Raw genomic sequence first — 21,063 nt, forward strand, 5'->3', positions numbered from 1 at the left:
TAATGCGCCACACATTTTCAATGGGGTAACGGTCTGGACTGCAGGCAGGCCAGTCTAGTACCCGCACTCTTTTACTACGAAGCCACGCTGTTGTAACACGTGCAGAATGTGGTTTGGCATTATCTTGCTGAAATAAGCAGGGGCATCAATGAAAAAGACTGCTTGGGTTGAAGCATATGTTTCTCCAAAACCTGTATGTACCTTTCAGCGTTAATGGTCCCTTCACATATGTGTAAGTTACCCATGCTATTGACACTAACACAGCCCCATACCGTCACAGATGCTGGCTTTTGAACTTTGCATCCATAACAGTCCGGATGGTTCTTTTCCTCTTTGGCCCGGAGGACACGACGTCCACAATTTCCAAAAACAATTCGAAATGAGGACTCGTCGGACCACAGAACACTTTTACACTTTGCATCAGTCCATCTTAGATGAGTTCGGGCCCAGAGAAGCCGGCAGCGTTTCTGGGTGTTGTTGATAAATGGCTTTTGCTTTGCATAGTAGAGTTTCAAGTTGCACTACGGATGTAGTGCCGAACTGTATTTACCGACATTGGTTTTCTGAAGTGTTCCTGAGCCCATGTGGTGATATCATTTACACATTGATGCCGGTTTTTGATGCTGTGCCGCTTGAGGGATCGAAGGTTACGGGCATTCAATGTTGGTTTTTGGCCTTGCCGCTTACATGCAGTGATTTCTCCAGATTCTCTGAACCTTTTGATGATATAGTGGACCGTAGATGATGAAATCCCGAAATCCCTTACAATTGTACGTTGAGAAACATTGTCCTTAAACTGTTCGACTATTTTCTCACGCACTTGTTCATAAAGAGGTGAACCTCGCCCCATCTTTGCTTGTGAATGACTGACCAATTCAGGGAAGCTCCTTTTATACCCAATCATGGCACCCACCTGTTCCCAATTAGCCTGTTCGCCTGTGGGATGTTCCAAGCAGGTGTTTGATGAGCATTCCTCAACTTTCTGTCTTTTTTGCCACCTGTCCCAGCTTTTTTGGAACATGTTGCAGCCATGAAATTCTAAGTTAATGATTATTTCCTCAAAACAATAAACAATGAACATTAAATATCTTGTATTTGTAGTGTATTCAATTAAATATAGGTTGAACATGATTTGCAGGATCTGTTTTTATTTATTTTTAACACAATGTCCCAACTTCATTGGAATTGGGGTTGTATTTAGAGTTGCTATGGGCGCGGCGAGAGATTAATACTGCAGGGATCTGGTAGTTCTTTCTCAACTTGTCATCGGTAAAATGAACCGGAGAAGAGTGCTTAAACTCATCGCACAGTACTGTCTGAGAAGAAAGCATAACAGTCTGCAATGCATTAGTGGGCAGTGGATCAGAATGTGTAGTTTGTCTCTCTATACTACAGATAGGATTATGTGTGTTGTTACAGTCCAGCATAGCACTAGTTAGCCTCAACCTTACAGACTCCACACCCATTCTAAGAGGCTCGCTAATCACCTGTGTCCTGGCATGCTCTAATGTGTACTGTCATGGAAACCTCAAACAATAATCTATGTTTCTAGAAGAAGTGATGGCGCCTCCCCATTAGGGCAAGGGGCCAGTGACAATTACTCAATGCCGACATCTTTCTGGCGCGATTACAAATCCCGACTATGTTCTTCTTTGTAATCTCTGCTTGCCTCATCCTTGTATCATTGGAGCTGACATGTATCACTATATCCAAGTAGCTAATGTTAGCCCCATGCTGGTGTTTAGGCCAGGTCAGCTCCCTAAGGCTAGCTTCAATGTCGGGTTCTCTGCCCCCAGGAATACACATTACAGTGGCTGGGTTTTTAAGCTTGATGGTACGAGTGATAGTCGGACTCGCCTCCACCCACAGCTTGGGCTCTGGTACCAGTCCTCTCGAGAGGGGTTGGACTCTCTTCCACTCTGGAGTTGCCCACGGTGAGAGGCGCCGAGCATGTGTGGGTATACTTATTGCTCCCCGGCTCAGCGCCTGTACGTTGGGGATCACCCCGGTGGACGAGAGGGTAGCCTACCTCCGCCTTCGGGTGGGGGGACGGGTCCTGACTGTTGTTTGTGCCTATGCACCAAACACCAGTTCAGAGTACCCACCCTTTTTTGAGTCCTTGGAGGGGGTGCTGGAGAGCGCTCCCGCTGGGGACTCCATCATTCTGCTGGGGGACTTCAATGCTCACGTGGGCAATGACCGTGAAACCTGGAAGGGCGTGATTGGGAGGAACGGCTCCCCCGATCTGAACCCGAGCAGTGTTCTGTTATTGGACTTCTGTGCTCGTCACGTATTGTCCATAACGAACACCATGTTCAAGCATAAGGGTGTCCACACGTGCACTTGGCACCAGGACACCCTAGGTCGCAGTTCGATGATCGACTTTGTGGTCGTGTCATCGGACTTGCGGCCGCATGTCTTGGACACTCGGGTAAAGAGAGGGGCGGAGCTGTCAACTGGGGAGAATATTTCGAAGACCTCCTCAATTCCACCGACACGCCTTCCCATGAGGGAGCAGAGTCTGGGTTCTCTGAGGCGGGCTCTCCTATCTCTGGGGTTGAGGTCAACGAGGTGGTTAAAAAGCTCCTCGGTGGCAAGGCCCCAGGGGTGGATGAGATTCGCCCGGAGTTCCTCAAGGCTCTGGATGTTGTAGGGCTGTCCTGGTTGACACGCCTCTGCAACATCGCGTGGACATCGGGGACAGTGCCTCTGGATTGGCAGACTGGGGTGGTGGTCCCCCTTTTTAAGAAGGGGGACCGGAGGGTGTGTTCCAACTACAGGGGGATCACACTCCTCAGCCTCCCTGGTAAGGTCTATTCAGGGGTGCTGGAGAGGAGGGTCCGTCGGGAAGTTGAATCCCAGATTCAGGAGGAGCAGTGTGGTTTTCGTCCTGGCCGTGGAACAGTGGACAAGCTCTACACCCTTGGCAGGGTCCTCGAGGGTGCATGGGAGTTCGCCCAACCAGTCTACATGTGTTTTGTGGAATTGGAGAAGGCGTTCGACCGTGTCCCTCGGGTGGACCTATGTGGGGGTGCTTCGGGAGTATGGGGTACCGAACCCCCTGTTACGGGCTGTTCGGTCCCTGTACGACCGGAGTCAGAGTTTGGTCCGCATATCCGGCAGTAAGTCGGACTCGTTTCCGGTGAGGGTTGGACTCCGCCAAGGCTGCCGTTTGTCACCGATTCTGTTCATAACTTTTATGGACAGAATTTCTAGGCGCAGCCGAGGCGTAGAGGGGGTCCGGTTTGGTGGCCTCAGTATTGCATCTCTGCTTTTTGCAGATGATGTGGTTCTGTTGGCTTCATCAAGCCGTGACCTCCAACTCTCATTGGAGCAGTTCACAGCCGAGTGTGAAGCGGCTGGGATGAGAATCAGCACCTCCAAATATGAGACCATGGTCCTCAGTTGGAAAAGGGTGGCGTGCCCTCTCCAGGTCGGGGATGAGATCCTGCCCCAAGTGGAGGAGTTCAAGTATCTTGGGGTCTTGTTCACGAGTGAGGGAAGAATGGAACGGGAGATCGACAGGCGGATCGGTGCAGCGTCTGCAGTGATGCGGACTTTGTATCGATCCGTTGTGGTAAAGAAGGAGCTAAACCGAAAGGCGAAGCTCTCGATTTACCGGTCGATCTACGTTCCTACCCTCACCTATGGTCACGAGCTGTGGGTCGTGACCAAAAGAGCGAGATCCCGGATACAAGCGGCCGAAATGAGTTTCCTCCGCAGGGTGTCCGGGCTCTCCCTTAGAGATAGGGTGAGAAGCTCGGTCATCCGGGAGGATCTCAGAGTAGAGCCGTTGCTCCTTCACATAGAGAGGAGCCAGATGAGGTGGCTGGGGCATCTGATTCGGATGCCTCCCTGGTGAGGTGTTCCGGGCATGTCCCACCGGGAGGAGACACCGGGGACGACCAGCGTTGGAGAGACTACATCCTTCGGCTGGCCTGGAAACGCCTCAGGATCCCCGTGGAAGAGCTGGATGAAGTGGCTGGGGAAAGGGAAGTCTGGGCGTCCCTGCTAAAGCTACTGCCCCCGCGACCCGACCTCGGATAAGCGGTAGAAGATGGATGGATGGATGGATTGATGGATGGTACGAGTGATGGAGTCACCTGTGATTAAGGTGCGGGAGCCAGTAGACTGAGTAGGAATGGGACTAGCTAAAGGAGTGAATCTGTTATGCGTCTGAACAGGCTCACCGCGGTTAGCTAGCACCTTGGGTCCTGTTAGCAGGACTAGTAGGTCGGCTACAACCTACGCTATCAGGTGTGCCCTCCCCATCTAGTTACCAAATTATTCTGCTGTAGTTGGCGGACACGTCCCTCTAGCCTCTCAAGGAGAAGGGTGCAAGTGGTGCACGAGTCCATCATCGCGTTTATTTGGTCGGAGTATTGGAGGCCAAGTCTGTGGTAGCCGAAGAGCCTCGTCGATGTCCAGCAATGGTGCGGCTAAAGATTGTAGCTTTGAAAACGGGACTACTCCGCTCTCAAAAATACAAAATAGTCTCACAAAGTAAAAACAAAGGTAAATGTAAAATGTAAAAACGAGGGAAAAGCGTTGAGATTGTCTCTTAACCAGTTGTGAGATAAGTGTGCTGACAGCAAGGCTAAAAGAAAGAGCTGCCAGTGCCCTCTCTTTAATGCATCGTGGAGTGAGAATCACATACTCAACCAGCACTTAAGGTTGCCCCAGATGTGGAGGGGCCACATGCAGCTAAGAGGATTCAGAACTGAAGCGGAATTAACGTTTCTGCTCGACAGGTAAGTTTATCACCTTTTTTAAAGTTTTGTTTATAGGCTGCATTCCAAAAAATACATCAAACCCGTAACATTTTGTGTTTTGCAACACATGTAGTAGTGATGGCTAAGATTGGCTTCTTTACCGTGCACGTTCGTACATTCCACTTCTCGTGCATGTTCACTTTAGGGGCGTGGCTTGAGTCAGAGATTCAAGAGTAGAGAGAGGAGTGAAGTGAGGCTACATTCAAATCTTGCTAGCACTGCAAACTTCCCCTTTAAGAGCCACAAAACTCAAACTTGACATGAATGTTACATACCTTATTCACAGTGTTGATGACTGACTATAATACCTTGAGAAACTTTGAGAACTTCATTGCAATTCTCTTCAGACATTCCTCCAGCCCAGGTAGTCCTCTCATCGGCACAACAGTCACTCTGCCACATGCCTTTCTGGAGCCTGTCCCACTTTACATCCATGCTGGTTAGTATACTTATGTGATATTATCTAACATTGAGGTTAACTGGCCCAGTGTGAGTGCACCCTTACTCCGAATAATGGCACCAACCATTATTTTTTGTCAGAAGTAGAGTTTGACTACTTAAATTTTCCGATGCATGCCCTATTTTATTGATAGAATTTGCTTCGAGCCAATAACCCTGGGTTGTGGGCTGCTTATAGGCCTGCAATCTGGAGTTTTGACACCCTAATGCTTTGTGAAAAGGTTTCTGTGTAAATGACTAATGGATGCATAGTCACTCTTTTTTTCATGTTGTCTTCATATTGCTATAGATATCCCTCCCTTTGGGAGAGTCCGAGAGTCCCTTCCAGTTTGTTTCCACATAGAGAACAGAACAGTTCTGGTCCAGGAGGTGCAGATAGCTGTCGAACCATCTGATTCCTTCATGTTTTCTGGACTAAAACAGGTAAAATCTCTCTCTTCTGTCACTAAAAATAGCTAAATTTGTTATCCACAGGCCTCGTTGAAAGACATCCTCTTTTTGATGCTTCCATTGTTTATGCATTATGCATACACAGAGAGATTAAGGACTTGGATGTGGTTCCATTCTTACTCTATTTCAGGGTTTACTGTAAGCAGGCATCCACGTTGCTGTACATAGCTCTGGCGCATGGTTGGCGCCCTTGTATGCGTTCAGTCAGCGCCGACTGAAAATAGGTGATAAAATCGCTTTCAACCCCCTACATTTATGATAGATGGAGGCAATCACATCTCCACAAAAGTGTAGATTGTCTATACTTGGACTATTGAAAATGGAAGACTGTCCAACGTCCTGGTTGAGCATGTATCAGAATCAGAATCAGAATCATCTTTATTTGCCAAGTATGTCCAAAACACACAAGGAAGGTGTGTTTCCATTTCCATTTATAATGATTATGAAAAATGGTCAAAGAATTTGAAAAAAAGTAGTTTATTTAGAATTTCATGTTTACATTATAATAAATAAATCAATAAGTAATAATAAATACCTGCAGCCATAGGTGCCTGTTTCATTTAAGGCATTTATGCTAACCTTCTGTCAATCAATGTTGGTGGGCCAGAATTCTCACAGGGAAGAGTGTTAGGAGGCTCCACCAGTGGCATGTCTAGCCCATTTAAAGAGAATAAAAGCACCCCCAAAATTTGAGAGACCTTTTGATGTATTATTTTTTACTGTGTCCTTATTTTATATATATTATATAAGCTAGAACGTTTTAAGAACCGCGCCATGGTGGATGACTGGTTAGAGCGTCTGCCTCACAGTTCTGAGGTTCAATCCCCGACCCCGCCTGTGTGGAGTTTGGATGTTCTCCCCGTGCCTGCGTGGGTTTTCTCCGGGCACTCCGGTTCCCTCCCACATCCCAAAAACATGCATGGTAGGTTAATTGAATACTCTAAATGGCCCGTAGGTGTGAATGTGAGTGCGTATAGTTGTTTGTTTATATCTGCCCTGCGATTGGCTGGCAACCAGTTCAGGGTGTACCCCGCCTCCTGCCCGATGATAGCTGGGATTGGCTCCAGCACTTCCGCAACCCTTGTGAGGATAAGCGGCTCAGAAATTGGATGGATGGTTTAAGAACCATATACTACTTGGTTGAAACGTAATATTTTAAGAACAAAAATACAGGACTCCCCATGCCTTAAAAATGTTTGATCCACCCATCCCTCCCATCTCTCCTGGACTGTATTCTGAGTGGCGAACGGGCTATGCAGATAATAAATTCCTTCTAGTGAGTAGTGATGTTCATATATGTAGAGTTGGGAAGTAACGCGCTACATTTGCTCCGTTACATTTACTCAAGTAATATTTTTACGGTGCCCCTGAAGTGGAAAACACAACAGCAAATAACTAAACACAATGGCAAATAAAAAACACAACAGCAAATAATTAATCACTACAGCAAATTAAAAAGCGCAACAACAAATAACTAATCACAGCAACAAATAACTAAACACAACAGCAATTCAAAAATACAACACCAAATAACTAATCACAACAAGAAGTAACTAAACACAAGAGCAAATGAAAAATCACAACAGCAAAGAAAAAACACGACATTAAGCTACCGGAAAAGGTAAGTACTAGTTGGGGATAAGACTTATTGCTGATTGGATGAAACTACAAGAGGAGGTAAGTAATGTTGAGGGAGATAAGACTCTTCGCTGATTGGACATGAGCGACGACTTGATTGGACAACGACGTCTGTGCAGCTCAAACTCTTTTAAATGTGTTGTCAGCGTGTGCATATTTATTTGAATGTCGTTATAGTCCTGAGCATATCGATGCACCTCATAGGTATGTGTAATGGGAGCAAGCTAAGTAGGCGGTGTGGATGTACATTAAGAAACCCCACTCCCCAATCCTTAAAAGTGGTGTTCGAAACCCAGTGTGGTCGACCGCGCAGGAAATTTCACAGTAGTTATGTAACGCAGAGCCACAAAATAAAACGTATTACATCGGTCCCAAGTCAAAATATTATTTGATAGCAGCAGCAACGTTTGAATAACCGGTAATGCTCATTTAAAAACTACTCCAGATGCGGAATAACATGCTGGTCAAAGCGTCCAATCAAGTCCTCCCTCTCGTCCAATCAGCGATGAGTCTTTTTTCATTTCCTGGTATGATTTTTCATTTGCTGTTGTGTTTAGTTACTAGTTGTTGTGATGAGTTATTTGGTGTTGTGTGTTTTGATTTGCTGTTGTGTTTAGTGACCCAGAAGGTCTGGAAGTCTCCTCAGGACACCCACAACGTGACTGAGGGGAAGAAATTGATGACTGTTAAACAATGGAACAGATCTTCTTTTATCAGCTCTACAGATGCCGGTCAGCAAACGCAGAAACAGACCTCCAGTGTTACAAAGAGGTCACACTTCACTCCTCATTAATGGAACATGATCACCACCAGTGATGACCAAAGACACTGCAAGTTGGACTCCTCGTCACTACACTGTGCTCTCTCTTCACCGCACTCTCTTTTCAAAACAGGACAGCAGGTGGTGGAGATTGACTAAATCACTGAAAAAGATGGTGACTTTTAACCACCAAGTCTTATAGTGAGACTGTGTTCGAGGGAGCATTAAAACAGGCACTCAACGCAAGTGCGACCAGATGGAATGGAACCAGTCGTCTACCGTGCCGGCGTTATTACTAATGATTTCAGAGAAATGTTGTCCACCCGACTAAGTCGTGGGTAAAATTACAAAGACTGTAGAGGTTGTAATAAATTTGGAATTTTCTCCACTTACGTCCTACACTTTGATTTGGAGGCCTTTATCATCATAGTGCTTCTTCATTTTAGGTCGGTTCAAGGTTGTCTTAGTTTTAATAGGAGCACCAGCATCCATGACATTTGAGATTTTCCAGGTGAAATTATCTAAAGGTTCATCAAATGTCTTAGCATTCACAGTTGATGACAGCTCTGGTCTCCACAAACTTTGCGCTGGTAATATATGTACCTTTTCTAAATAGACACAGGGGTTATCTGAACTTTTGGAAAAATCTGTATTTCAAAGAACACAAAAATGATCAGGAATACCCAAGTCCTCAATATCAATTGATGAAATCTCGACATCCTTTGAGATTACTAGGTCTAAGATGTGACCTTGTGTGTGAGTTGGACTCTTTATATGTTGAGAGGTCAAATGTGTCCAGTATGGCAGAGTTCTTTTGATTTTTTTTGTTTTCCATGCTATTGTTAACATACATTTTAACGTTTCAACACTTATTCAAGAAGCTAAAATTTGTTGGTATAGCCTCATTTAGAATGGTGCTACATCTACACTGGGTACTGAAAGTATTCAGACCCCCTTAAAGTTTTCACCCTTTGCTATATTGCAGCCATTTGCTAAAATCATTTAAGTTCATTTTTTCACCATTAATGTATACAGAGCACCCCATATTGACAGAAAAAAACGGAATTGTTGAAAATTTTGCAGATTTATTAAAAAAGAAAATGAAATATCACACAGCCATAAGTATTGAGACCATTTGCTGTGACGCTCATATATTTAACTCGGGTGCTGTCCATTTCCTTTATCATCCTTGAGATGGTTCTACGCCTTCATTCGAGTCCATCTGTGTTTGATTATACTGATTGGACTTGATTAGGAAAGCTACACTTGTCTATATAAGACGTTACAGCTCACAGTGCATGTCAGATCAAATGAGAATGATGAGCTCAAAGGAACTGCCTGAAGAGCTCAGAGACAACGGCAAGTGGCAAGGCACAGATCTGGACAAGGTTACAAAAAACATTCTGCTGCACTTAAGGTTCCCAAGAGCACAGTGGCCTCCATAATCCTTGTTTGGGACGACCAGAACCCTTCTTAGAGCTTGCGAGAAAGTTCTACAAAGTCAACCATCACTGCAGCCCTCCACAGTTGGGGCTTGATGGTAGAGTGGCTCGACGGAACCCTCTCCTCAGTGCAAGACACATGAAAGCCCGCATGGAGTTTTCTAAAAAACACTTTAAGGACTCCAAGATAAGGAGAAATAAGGTTATCTGGTCTGATAAGACCAAGATAGAACTTTCTGGCCTTAATTCTAAGTGGTATGTGTGGGGAAAACCAGGCACTGCTCATCACCTCTCCAGTACAGTCCCGACAGCGAAGCATGGTGGTGGCAGCTCCATGCTGTGGGGGTGTTTTTCAGCTTCAGGGACAAGGACTACTGGTTGCAATCGAAGGAAAGATGAACTGACTGTACATTCTGTTAATCATGTTTCATTAAGTAGCAAGAAGTCTATATCATTGGTCGTAATGATTTCATTAATCGTTGATTTATTACACCCTGACCTGATATTGAATAGAGCTAACCTTGCAGAGATAACTGGAGACAATAATTTGTTAGGTTGACATTTTATCCTCACTAACCTTGTAGCTCTACTTTCTTTGTGCCTCATTTCACTAACCAACTTTCTGACCTTTGCAATTACTGGGATAAACAAATGCCTGCTCTCCACAGGGGTCTGACTTATTCTGGAGAAAAATGTGTCTATCTGATTTGCAGCCATAATCCTGTACATATCAGTCAGACTCGCAGTTAAGATTCTTCATGGGTGGAAGAGGTGCCCTTTGCACCTTAGTGGATTGTGGTTTCGGCTGAGGGGGGATGGGAGGTAAATATGGATGGGATGAGAGTTGGATTCCAACATTGTCATGGTTCTTCATCTTGTCAGTGAAATCCAGGAGTCATTTAGGCTAGATGAAAGTCAGTTTTGTGTTGGGCTTTGCTCTAATTTGGGGGGTGGTATTTCAAGAGCTGCTGTATCTGTTTCTCCTCCGATTGGTTTGGTGAAGCTGGAAAGTCCTGTGCCACTTGTCCTTCAGCCACATCATCGAGTCCAATGTTTTCCTTACGTGCAGTTGATGTACATAGTAAAAAATGCTGGCGGCCAGCAACTTAACCCCTTGTTTATTTAGACAGAAACCGTCTGCCTTGTAGGGGTGTCTGTAGAAATTGTCTATGAAGCTCACGTATAGAGCAATACACATCTATTTATGCCATTTATTTAAAATCATGAGCCTGCTGAAACGTTCATTTCCAAGTTGTACCGTTGGTAGAGGTCCACTTATAAAAACCTTGGCATCCAGACATTACGCTTTGGTGAGGAGATAAATGAAATCTTGTTTGTGCCCCTGATTGCTGCTTGACAACATCCAGGGCCCCTATGTGTATCGTGACAGATTTAACAGTTGGTTGCTCATTAGTGATCTTCATGATTTTCTTAGTGATATTAGACACCATGTGGTTGGTAAAACACCCTACTTTGGTGGTGATCTTGCTGCAAAAACATTTCACATCATTGACAGCTCCATCACCAACTGTTAGCGTTTGGGTGCTATTTCTGTTGTGGTATGATTTTAGTTTCATACCTTTCAGTGGTGGTGGGGGATGAGCATTCTTTGCTAGCGTCTTGCAACAGTGGATCATATCTGTTAGTTGGAGGTCTGTGTTTTGCACTGGCTTGTTCCTCTTTTTTTGCCCTTCGCTGTAACCACCATCCACGGCCGCTCTCTTGGTGTTTAAGAATCACCCAGTGCAGGCCAACCCAATCCCTCAGTAATCTGCTGGTGTTCCGTTCTCCCTTTTGGACGCTGTCCCATATCTTTCGGCTTTGTTCCCAGTAAATTCCAGAGATGATCCACTGCCGTTTCCACAGTTTACATTTGTCCTCTTTATGAAGCTAACTACCTGTCTGTTAGCCTGCTCCTGTCCACCACTTTGAGATATTGGTAAGGTGGTTTCATTCCCCAAGGCGGTGCATTTACATCTCCATTACTGCCAACTTCTGAAGAAGTTTGTGATAATCTTCAGTGGAAAAGAGGAGGCATCTTGTTACTGGTCTTTGCTGCTAATAGCAGGCTTGTGCTAATTAGCAGGCCACGCTCACGGAATGGTGAGGGGGTATCAAAAAATGTTGAAATATGGCCACAAATGACTGTATCTACAAAAAGTACAGTCCCACAGGTTTAAAAATATTCAGGAGTCACTGCTTCTGGTTTCTTCAGGAGAAAGAAAAATGTAAACAAAAGGGGAGAGCGAGCAAAGCAAGCAAGAACACTATACGGATGCAGGAAGCAAAAAGATAGAGCTCCTGTTTTTCTTATATTTGGCTGAAGAGGAGAAAAATTAAAACGAAGATACAATGTGCGGACTTTGTATCGGTCCGTTGTGGTAAAGAAAGAGCTAAGCCGAAAGGCAAAGCTCTCAATTTACCGGTCGATCTTCGTTCCTAACCTCACCTATGGTCACGAGCTTTGGGTTGTGACCAAAAGAGCGAGATCCCGGATACAAGCGGCCGAAATGAGTTTCCTCCGCAGGGTGTCCGGGCTCTCCCTTAGAGATAGGGTGAGAAGCTCGGTCATCCGGGAGGATCTCAGAGTAGAGCCGCTGCTCCTCCGCATTGAGAGGAGCCAGATGAGGTAGCTGGGGCATCTGATTCGGATGCCTCCCGGACGCCTCCCTGGTGAGGTGTTCCGGGCATGTCCCAGCGGGAGGAGACCCCGGGGACGACCCAGGACACGCTGGAGAGACTACATCCTTCGGCTGGCCTGGGAACGCCTCGGGATCCCCCCGGAAGAGCTGGATGAAGTGGCTGGGGAGAGGGAAGTCTGGGCGTCCCTGCTGAAGCTACTGCCCCCGCGACCCGACCCGGATAAGCGGTAGAAAATGGATGGATGGATACAATGTGCAACCACTGATCGTGCATACACTGCAAAAAAGCCTGTCAAGAAACAAGCAACATTTCCTCAAATTTGGTCAAATTTTATTATTTTGAGCCCAAACAAATGTGCCAATGGGATAAGCAAAATTTCCTTGGCTGGAATTCTTAAAATGAGCTGATAAATCTTGCACCTTTAAGACAGTAACAAGTCTTGAAATTAGAAAAATTTGCTAATTTACAAGCAAGAATTTTAAGATTTTTGCTTGAATAATCTTATCTGTGCGGTCTTTTCCAGAATAAGTCAGACCTCTGTGGAGATCAGGCGTTTTTCATCACTGTAATTACAAGGGACAGAAAGTTGGTCAAAGAAATATGGCACAAAAAAAGTAGAACTACAAACTTAGTGAGGATAAAATGTGACTCTAGCAAACCATTGTCTCCAGTTATCTCTGCGAGACTAGCTCTTTTCAATATCAAGTCACTGGGTAATAAATCAACGTTGATTAATGATGTCATTACAACCTATTGTAGCGGACATGCCACGCAAAAAATGGCACCCGGTACCCCAGCCTCGCACTACCTTGCACTAAACGCAACGTCACACGCACACTCTAAACGGATCAAAACACAGACATTTGCTTTGCCATGCCGACGCTAGGTGAATCACGGCTGCCTGGCGCTTCAAAGCGGAGATCCAAGGATGCCGAGTTCGCCCCCGGACGCTAAGTTAATTAACTCACCGCCAGTCGAAGGATGCATCAACAAATGCGCTTCCACCCTGTTGTGTACTGCCACTTGGGAGTTGGAACAGGCAACAGAGACACCCACGGGCGACGGAACGACACTACAGACATAGGTTCATAAGACAGTCTGTGACTCGACTGGGAGTTAATATTTTAAGAACTTTACATGAACGCCACTAGTGACTGTATTGCTGCAAACTTGAATGTCTAACGTCGAATATGTTGTTAACTGAACCAGATGAAATGTTCCACCCCACACCACAAACGTCACAGGGAAAATAGTAATGATCTTCACACCACACAACATTTGAAACATTCATTACAGGTATGAAAGCGGATGAGCGTGGAACAATGCAGGGTGAGGAAATGGTCTCGTTATCTTAAATCCAATAATTAATATTTTATTCCACTGGTTTTAAACCACAAAATAATCCTAAAATGGAAAAATAAAGGCAAAAGGCAGTCCAGCCCTCGGTGTTCGCGAAGGTGGTAGAAAAGGAGGGGGAGGGGTAAACCCCCCCTTTTTGACCCGCTCCGGTCATAAAAGGGGCCGGAGCTGGGACCAGTAGAGAAGCTTTTTGGAGTTTTGGTGGTGAAGTCTTCCTCTGGTCTCACCCCCACTAACTCGCCAACAACTGTGCCAGGCAGGACGCCCACCTCACCCGAGGTGCCAAGGACGCATCGGATGATCCCCGGCTGCAGAGCCTCCTGCAAGCGCTCCGAGCTACCCTGCTTGGGGGCTCGAGCACAGTCCGAGGGAACGGAGGCGGACGCAACGCAACTGCTCCGAACGTCTGGCAAACAGACACCCGAGAGACAGGACTGCCTGGGAACTCGTTGGCCTCCTGCTTTTCCTCTTTTTTTTCTTTCCTCCCTTCCGTCGAATCCACCTGTTCCGGGTGCGGACCGGGCCGGCCGAACACTCGGGAGCCTGACTCGCCTGCCTCAAACGTGTTCCAGACACGTAAAACAACATTGTGGTCTACTAAAAGTACGGATTAGTGTATATTTGGGTTTATATTAACGAGAACAGGAGTCCTCAGCTATACGTATTCACTACACGCCCATTCTGCTTATCTCACGTCACAAATCCCTTCTTTTGCCAATGTTCGTCTGTACCTTGTTTGTTTTGTGTTTTTATTTCTGTAGAAACGTCGTTTTATAAATGTTCTATAAAATTCACCACTTACATTGATTGTGTGTGTGTTTGGGTTCGGAACGAAACCTCTGGAAAGTCTAGAACTCAAAAGTTTCTAAAATGTAGCCACCTTCCGATAAAATACTGATTAAAAAGTTTTGTCGTCATTTCGTCTCAAGTTAAACTTGTAAAAAAAGACGTGGTGCCCCTCATATATATCAAATATCTTGATTTCTAACGCTGTAATTTAAAATTACGATAACCCGGAATTGATGCAGGCGCCGCTTCCAGCTCATCATTTCCTTTTTAAATTAAGCACAATTCTTATTTCATTCATAACCGCTACACTATGATATGGACTTTTTGCTACTAAATGAAATGTGGTCAACAGAAAGTAGCTCTAATACCATTTTATATGTGGCCAACCCACCAAATTTTTATTTTATGAACAAGTGTTGAAAAGGGAAAAAAGGCGGTCATATTGCTGTTATTTTTAAGTCATTATTTCAGTGTAAATAAATTATACTGGGTGATTTTAGCTCTTTTGAATATCTCAGTTTTTTAGTTAAAGGTGACCCAAAGGCTATTGTTTTAATCATTTGTAGCCCTCCAAGATACAATAGAAAATGTATGGATTTTTCAGAACTGCTGTTATTTGTTTATTTGTTATTTGTACTGACTACAACTATTTTGTGATAACGAGAGACTTTAACATTAATGTTGACAATAACATGGGGAAAAAAATCAAAAGAACTCTCTGTTCTACTAGATACATTTGACCTCTCTCAACATATTAAGAGTCCAACCCACACTCAAGGTCACATCTTAGACCTGGTCATCTCTAAGAATGTTGAAATTCTATCAATTGACATTAAGGATATGGCTATTTCTGACCATTTTTGTGTATTCTTTGAATTACAGATTCTTCCAAAAATTAGGACAACCTCTATGTCTATTAAGAGAAGGTAAATACACTGGGTCCAGAAAGTATTCAGACCCCCTTAAATGTTTCACTCTTTGTTATATTGCAGCCATTTGCTAAAATAATCAAAGATAATTTTTACTCATAATGTACACACAGCACCCCATTTTGAAAAAAACAAAAACAAAACAGAATTGTTGAAAATTTTGCAGATTCATTAAAAAAGAAAACTGAAATATCATACAGCCATAAGTATTCAGACCGTTTGCAGTGACACTCATATATTTATTTAACTTGGGTGCTGTCCATTTTTTCTGATCATTCTTGAGATGGTTCTATACCTTCATTTCACAACTCACAGTGCATGTCGGAGCAAATGAGAATCATGAGGTCAAAGGAACTGCCTGAAGAGCTCAGAGACAGAATTGTGGCAAGTCAGAGATGTGGCCAAGGTTACAAAAACAAAATCTGCTGCATTTAAGGTTCCTAAGAGCACAGTGGCCTCCATAATCCGTAAATGGAAAACATTTGGGATGACCAGAACCTTTCTTAGAGCTGGCCGTCCGGCCAAACTGAGCAATCGGGGGAGAAGAGCCTTGGTTAGAGAGGTAAAGAAGAACCCAAAGATCACTGTGGCTGAGCTCCAGAGGTGCAGTCGGGAGATGGGAGAAAGTCTAAAAAGTCAACCATCACTGCAGCCTTCCACCAGTCGGGGCTTTATGGCAGAGTGGCCCTACAGAAGCCTCTCCTCAGCGCAAGACACATGAAAGCCCACATGCAGTTTGCTAAACCAAAAACATCTGAAGGACTCCCCAAGATGGTGAGAAATAATATTCTCTGGTCTGAGACCAAGATAGAACTTTTTGGCCTTAATTCGAAGCGGTATGTGTGGAGAAAACCAGGCACTGCTCATCACCTGTGAAGCATGGTGGTGGCAGCATCATGCTGTGGGGATGTTTTTCAGCTGCAGGCCAGGACGACTGGTTGCAATCAAAGGAAAGATGAATGCGGCCAAGTACCGGGATATCCTGGACGTTCCGGACCTCAGACTGGGCCGAAGGTTCACCTTCCAACAAGACAATGACCCTAATCACACAGCTAAAATAACAAAGGAGTCCCTTCAGAACAACTTCGTGACTGTTCTTTAATGTCCCAGCCAGAGCCCTGACTCTCTCTCTGGAGAGACCTAAAAATGGCTGTCCACCAACGTTCACCATCCAACCTGACAGAACTGGAGAGGATCTACAAGGAGGAATGGCAGAGGATCCCCAAATCCACGTGTGAAAAACTGGTTGCATCATTCCCAAAAAGATTCATGGCTGTATTAGGTCAACATGGTGCTTCTACTAAATACTGAGGAATCAGAATCATCTTTATTTGCCAAGTGTGTTAAAAACACACAAGGAATTTGTCTCCGGTAGTTGGAGACGCTCTCGTACGACAACAGTCAATTGACTGGTAGCGCCTACCTGAGGGAAGGAGCTGGAAGAGGTGGTGACCAGGATGGGGAGAGTCCAAGAGGATTTTGCATGCTCTTGTCTTAGTTCTGGCAGCGTGCAAGTCCTCAAGGATAGGTAGATGGGTACCAACAATCTTTTCAGCAGTTTTGATTGTCCGTTACAGTCAGAGTTTGCCTTTTTTGTAGCTGCACCAAAGCAGACTGTGATGGAAGAACACAGGACTGAATCGATGACCGCTGTGTCGAACTGCCTCAACAACTCCTGTGTCAGGCCGTGCCTCCTCAGAAGCCGCAGGAAGTACATCCTCTGCTGGGCCTTTTTGAGGATGGAGTTGATGTTGGTCTCCAACTTCAGGTCACGAGAGACTAATTCCCAGGAACTTGAAGGTCTCGACGGTTGACACAAGGCAGTTGGACAGCGTGAGGGACAGCTGTGGCGAAGGATGCCTCCTTAAGTCAAGCATTCTTACACAAAATAAAAAAAATCATAGCAAAAACTTCAACTTTAGGTTTTTTCATTACGTCAAGTTTTTCCCTTGTATTTTGATTCGGTAAGTCCAGAGCACAATTCTCTATGTGTGTTTACCATGTCAAATCAATGTGAATAAATTAAGTAAAAATAATGCAATCGTATGCGTAAACTTTAAACTTTTTATTTATTTATTTTTTTTTTTTTACTTAACTAAGGTTGAACTTTTGCATTAACCTTATGCGTTCACTCACTTAAAGGTAACTTGACTATGGTTTAAAGTACATATTAGTAATGCACTTCAAATATGTAAAGAAATCCCATTCTCTTACTGAACATCCGCACTGTCAATGTATTTGAGCTCCTAATGGAATGGAATAGTATTTATGTTGAATGTACCTTAAGCTCCCTCATTTGAAAAAAATATTCCACACTCATTTAACTCTGCTTGTTAAGGATTACGCCATTACCAATTAAACAAAATTGTATAATTTAAATTACCAAACTATTTTCGTTTGTGAAACACAAAGATGTATTTCAATCAATAGAGCCATGTCAAATACAACTGCAATACTATAATCCTTTTTTTAACTGAACAATTTTTTTTTTCAGCAACAAAAACCCTAACCCTAACTCTAAGCCATGGCCTAGTATGTTTCTCGTGTGTATATTCTTCAGTGATCGCATGAAAATATTTGTTCTTAAATCTGTCTCACAAACTGTATCTCCTCTTGTTGATGGAGTATGTTTCAGGTGTTATCCAGTGTGCTGCAGTCTTTCCTATTTCATTTGAATTGAGCACTTCTGAAACGGAAAACAAAAAGAATGTTCTAAGATTTACAATAATTGATTTTTTAAAATAAGGGACATGAGAAATACTCACCAACTGGGCAAATTACATTGTGCACATTCCCAAACACCACAAAGCCAGACATGTGATCCTGTTGAACAGATTATGATTACTGTGTTTAGCTGTGCTGTATGATACTGACATCACATGGACCAAGGCACACGCTACAAACACGCAGAAAGTATGAATTGATGATCCCCAAGACTAGTATTCTGTGGACCAACAAGATAAAAGTTTAACTTTTTGGAAGGTTTCCCAGACTGATAGAGTTTGATAAAGAGATTCGTTCGTGAAGCTGAATGCGTCCAAGAGGAGCTATAGAGAGGGATGAGAGTTGCCGCTAAAAAGTAAACTGAAGCAAGAGAGACGTCTAAATGGGACGGCAGAATTGAACCAATCTTTCTGTATGTACTATATGTTACGCCTGGTACACACAAAGATTTTTCCACTCTTAAAATATTTTTTATCTGCTAAAGACCCCACACATAAAGATAAAAGATCGGGCATTGAACAGTTTTGGTCGTCGTGTGTGGTTATTATTTTAGGTTTTGTGTACAGCGGCGACTGTTGTGAAAGCGCTATACAGTATAAAGTTGGGTTGATTAATTTCTCCCATGTTTCTCAAATTCTTGAATTTCTTTGGATTTTGACATGATGCCTCTTTTGTAGCATACGTCACTATCTAAGAAGGGTGGCAATTTTTCACTTTTTTTTCTTTAATATATAAAATCCTTTAGAAACTGCATATTGTATTTACTTAGGTTGACTTTGTGATATATTAAAGTTGGCTTGATTATCAACGTGTGATAAATATACAAAAACATCAGAAAATGGGAAAATACCTTTTCAGTCAATATGGCATTAATGGAACATTCCACCCTCCAAGGTTTGTCTTAATGGACAGTCAAACCTTTGCTTAAACATCGATCCCCTAATAGTATTTTCTGAGGCAAAAACAAGGAGTTGGGTTGTCTGTCTTCCAATCAGTGTCTCTTCACTCTTCATCCTCACAATTTTTTTTCTGTTGGAATGTAATACTTTTCTGTTGTGTGCAGGTGCATCTCCGTATACTTCCTGGTTCAAAGCAACAGATGCTGTATAACTATTATCCGCTGATTGCGGGTTACCAAACATTACCACAACTCAGCATCAGCATGTCTCGCTGTACAACCAATGCATACAACCTCAGACGTTTCCTCCCCCATCGTATCTTTATCAAGGTAAGGCATGTGTTGATTTGCGGAATAGCCATAACATCATATTTTATACGTCTGCTTTTTTTCTATACATGGACAGTGGTGGGTGGGATCATGACCTGTTTACTTTAGTGTCAACATCAATCTGCTGAGATCCGTGCACTAGAGCATGTTTTTTTTTCTTTTTTTGACTTAAAAGAAAATTTAATTTTAACTTGTGAACAAATATATTGCCCCCATCTGTCGGCTACCACTGTAATAAAGTCAATATTACTGGTGAAGACTGATTATGCTCTTATGGCTGACGTGTACAGGTGCATCTCAATACATTAGAATACTTTAGGAGAGGTAATTGTGTTTCAGCATTAAACTTTCAAAAGTCAAATTTATAAATTATACAGATTCATTCAAAGCAAGAAATAAAAATATCAAAATCTTTTTTACTGTTTCTTATGTAACATTCTATTTTTTTGGAGATGGTAAAACGTAGGGGTTTGTTAGCTCTAAGCTAAAATCATCAAAATAATAAATAAAATCATAAAATAGTTTATTGAATCTATATAATATGAGTTTTTGACTTGGACTACAGAAGTACATAAAGTTTTCTAATTCTGATTTGTTGAGATGTGCCTGTATACACAATACTGAGTAAAACACCTCACTCATTTCCTGTTGTTTGAATTTGATGATGTACAACATATGTTTTAAATGATCACTGTTTTGTCTTTAATTACAGCCACAGGGCAAAGAGCTGGACAATGACTCCATTGCTGCAGCTTGAGATTTGAGTTTGATGTACGACTCTTAGAACAAAATATTGTGTAGGATGTCCTTTGGATGATTTTTTTGTTTTTGTTTTTTTACCCCCAGATGACAGAAATTCACTCACATTTAATTTGGGTGTTGTGATGTTTATTAACGGTAATGAACACAATCTAATAAATTAGGGGACTGTCATTTAATACTAAAATAATAATTATAAATTATAATCTGATACGAACTGTATTGAAACTGGTGTAATGTTTGGCATGTCTTCAAATAAAAATCATGGAAATGCTAAATAAGTGTTTAAATGTATTATTTTCACTATTAACATTTTGAAGAAGAAAAAACATAAGAGCTACAGATCTCAGTTGCGTATTCTGAGAACAGCTGTCTATACAGAAATGCCAAAGGGAATACTGGTAGTGAAGAATATAATACTTATACAAACTAAAGTGGACCCCCACTATTTGTGGGGCATAGGGACCGGTACAGCCCGCAAAAATCTGTGGATAATTGATGCCCATTATAATTACATTGAAAAAACTTGTATTTATTATTTATTTTAAACACAAACAATTCTTGAATCTTTTCCTTTCGGCTTGTCCCGTTAGGGGTCGCCACAGCGTGTCATCCTTTTCCATGTAAGCCTATCTCCTGCATCCTCCTCTCGAACACCAACTGCCATCATGTTGTCCCTCACGACATCCATCAACCTTCTCTTTGGTCTTCCTCTAGCTCTCTTGCCTGGCAGCTCCAATCTCATCATCCTTCTACAAATATATTCACTATTTCTCCTCTGGACGTGTCCAAACCATCGAAGTCTGCTCTCTCTAACTTTGTCTACAAAACATCGAACCTTGGCTGTCCCTCTGATGAGCTCATTTCTAATTTTATCCAACCTGGTCACTACGAGAGTGAACCTCAAACATCTTCATAAGCGGGGATAAAGTGTTATTAAGCGTTTTTGTGGTTGGTTCTACCGAAAAAAGAAAGAAAAATGGGAAAAACTGAAAAAAAACATCTGCTAATAGGTGAGTCCATGGGTGCTGAACCGCCAGTATGCAGGGGTCCACTGTACATTATTGTAATCACTTCATACAATGGTTTGAAAGTAAACACACCCTGCTAA

General features: G+C 43.2%; 1 protein-coding gene across 6 annotated transcripts in view; it reads left to right on the forward strand.

Moving 5' to 3' along the window:
- trappc11 (trafficking protein particle complex subunit 11) overlaps nt 1-20,233 on the forward strand; it is a 178,816-nt gene extending 158,583 nt beyond the window's left edge. For 3 of the 6 annotated variants that reach the window (XM_061787993.1, XM_061787995.1, XM_061787994.1), the window contains 4 exons: nt 5,120-5,211; nt 5,521-5,654; nt 19,029-19,193; nt 19,906-20,233. In XM_061787993.1, the coding sequence (XP_061643977.1) occupies nt 5,120-5,211; nt 5,521-5,654; nt 19,029-19,193; nt 19,906-19,950 (436 nt within the window). In that variant the 3' untranslated portion in view covers nt 19,951-20,233. Of the gene's footprint in view, nt 1-1,796; nt 2,740-5,119; nt 5,212-5,520; nt 5,655-7,936; nt 14,331-19,028; nt 19,194-19,905 lie in introns of those variants that run through there. The other 3 variants (XM_061787996.1, XM_061787997.1, XM_061787998.1) reach the window with 3 other exon arrangements.
- Nucleotides 20,234-21,063: the final 830 nt, after the last annotated feature.

The sequence above is a fragment of the Phyllopteryx taeniolatus genome, chromosome 10 (assembly GCF_024500385.1).
Source record: "Phyllopteryx taeniolatus isolate TA_2022b chromosome 10, UOR_Ptae_1.2, whole genome shotgun sequence".
NCBI lineage: Eukaryota > Metazoa > Chordata > Actinopteri > Syngnathiformes > Syngnathidae > Phyllopteryx > Phyllopteryx taeniolatus.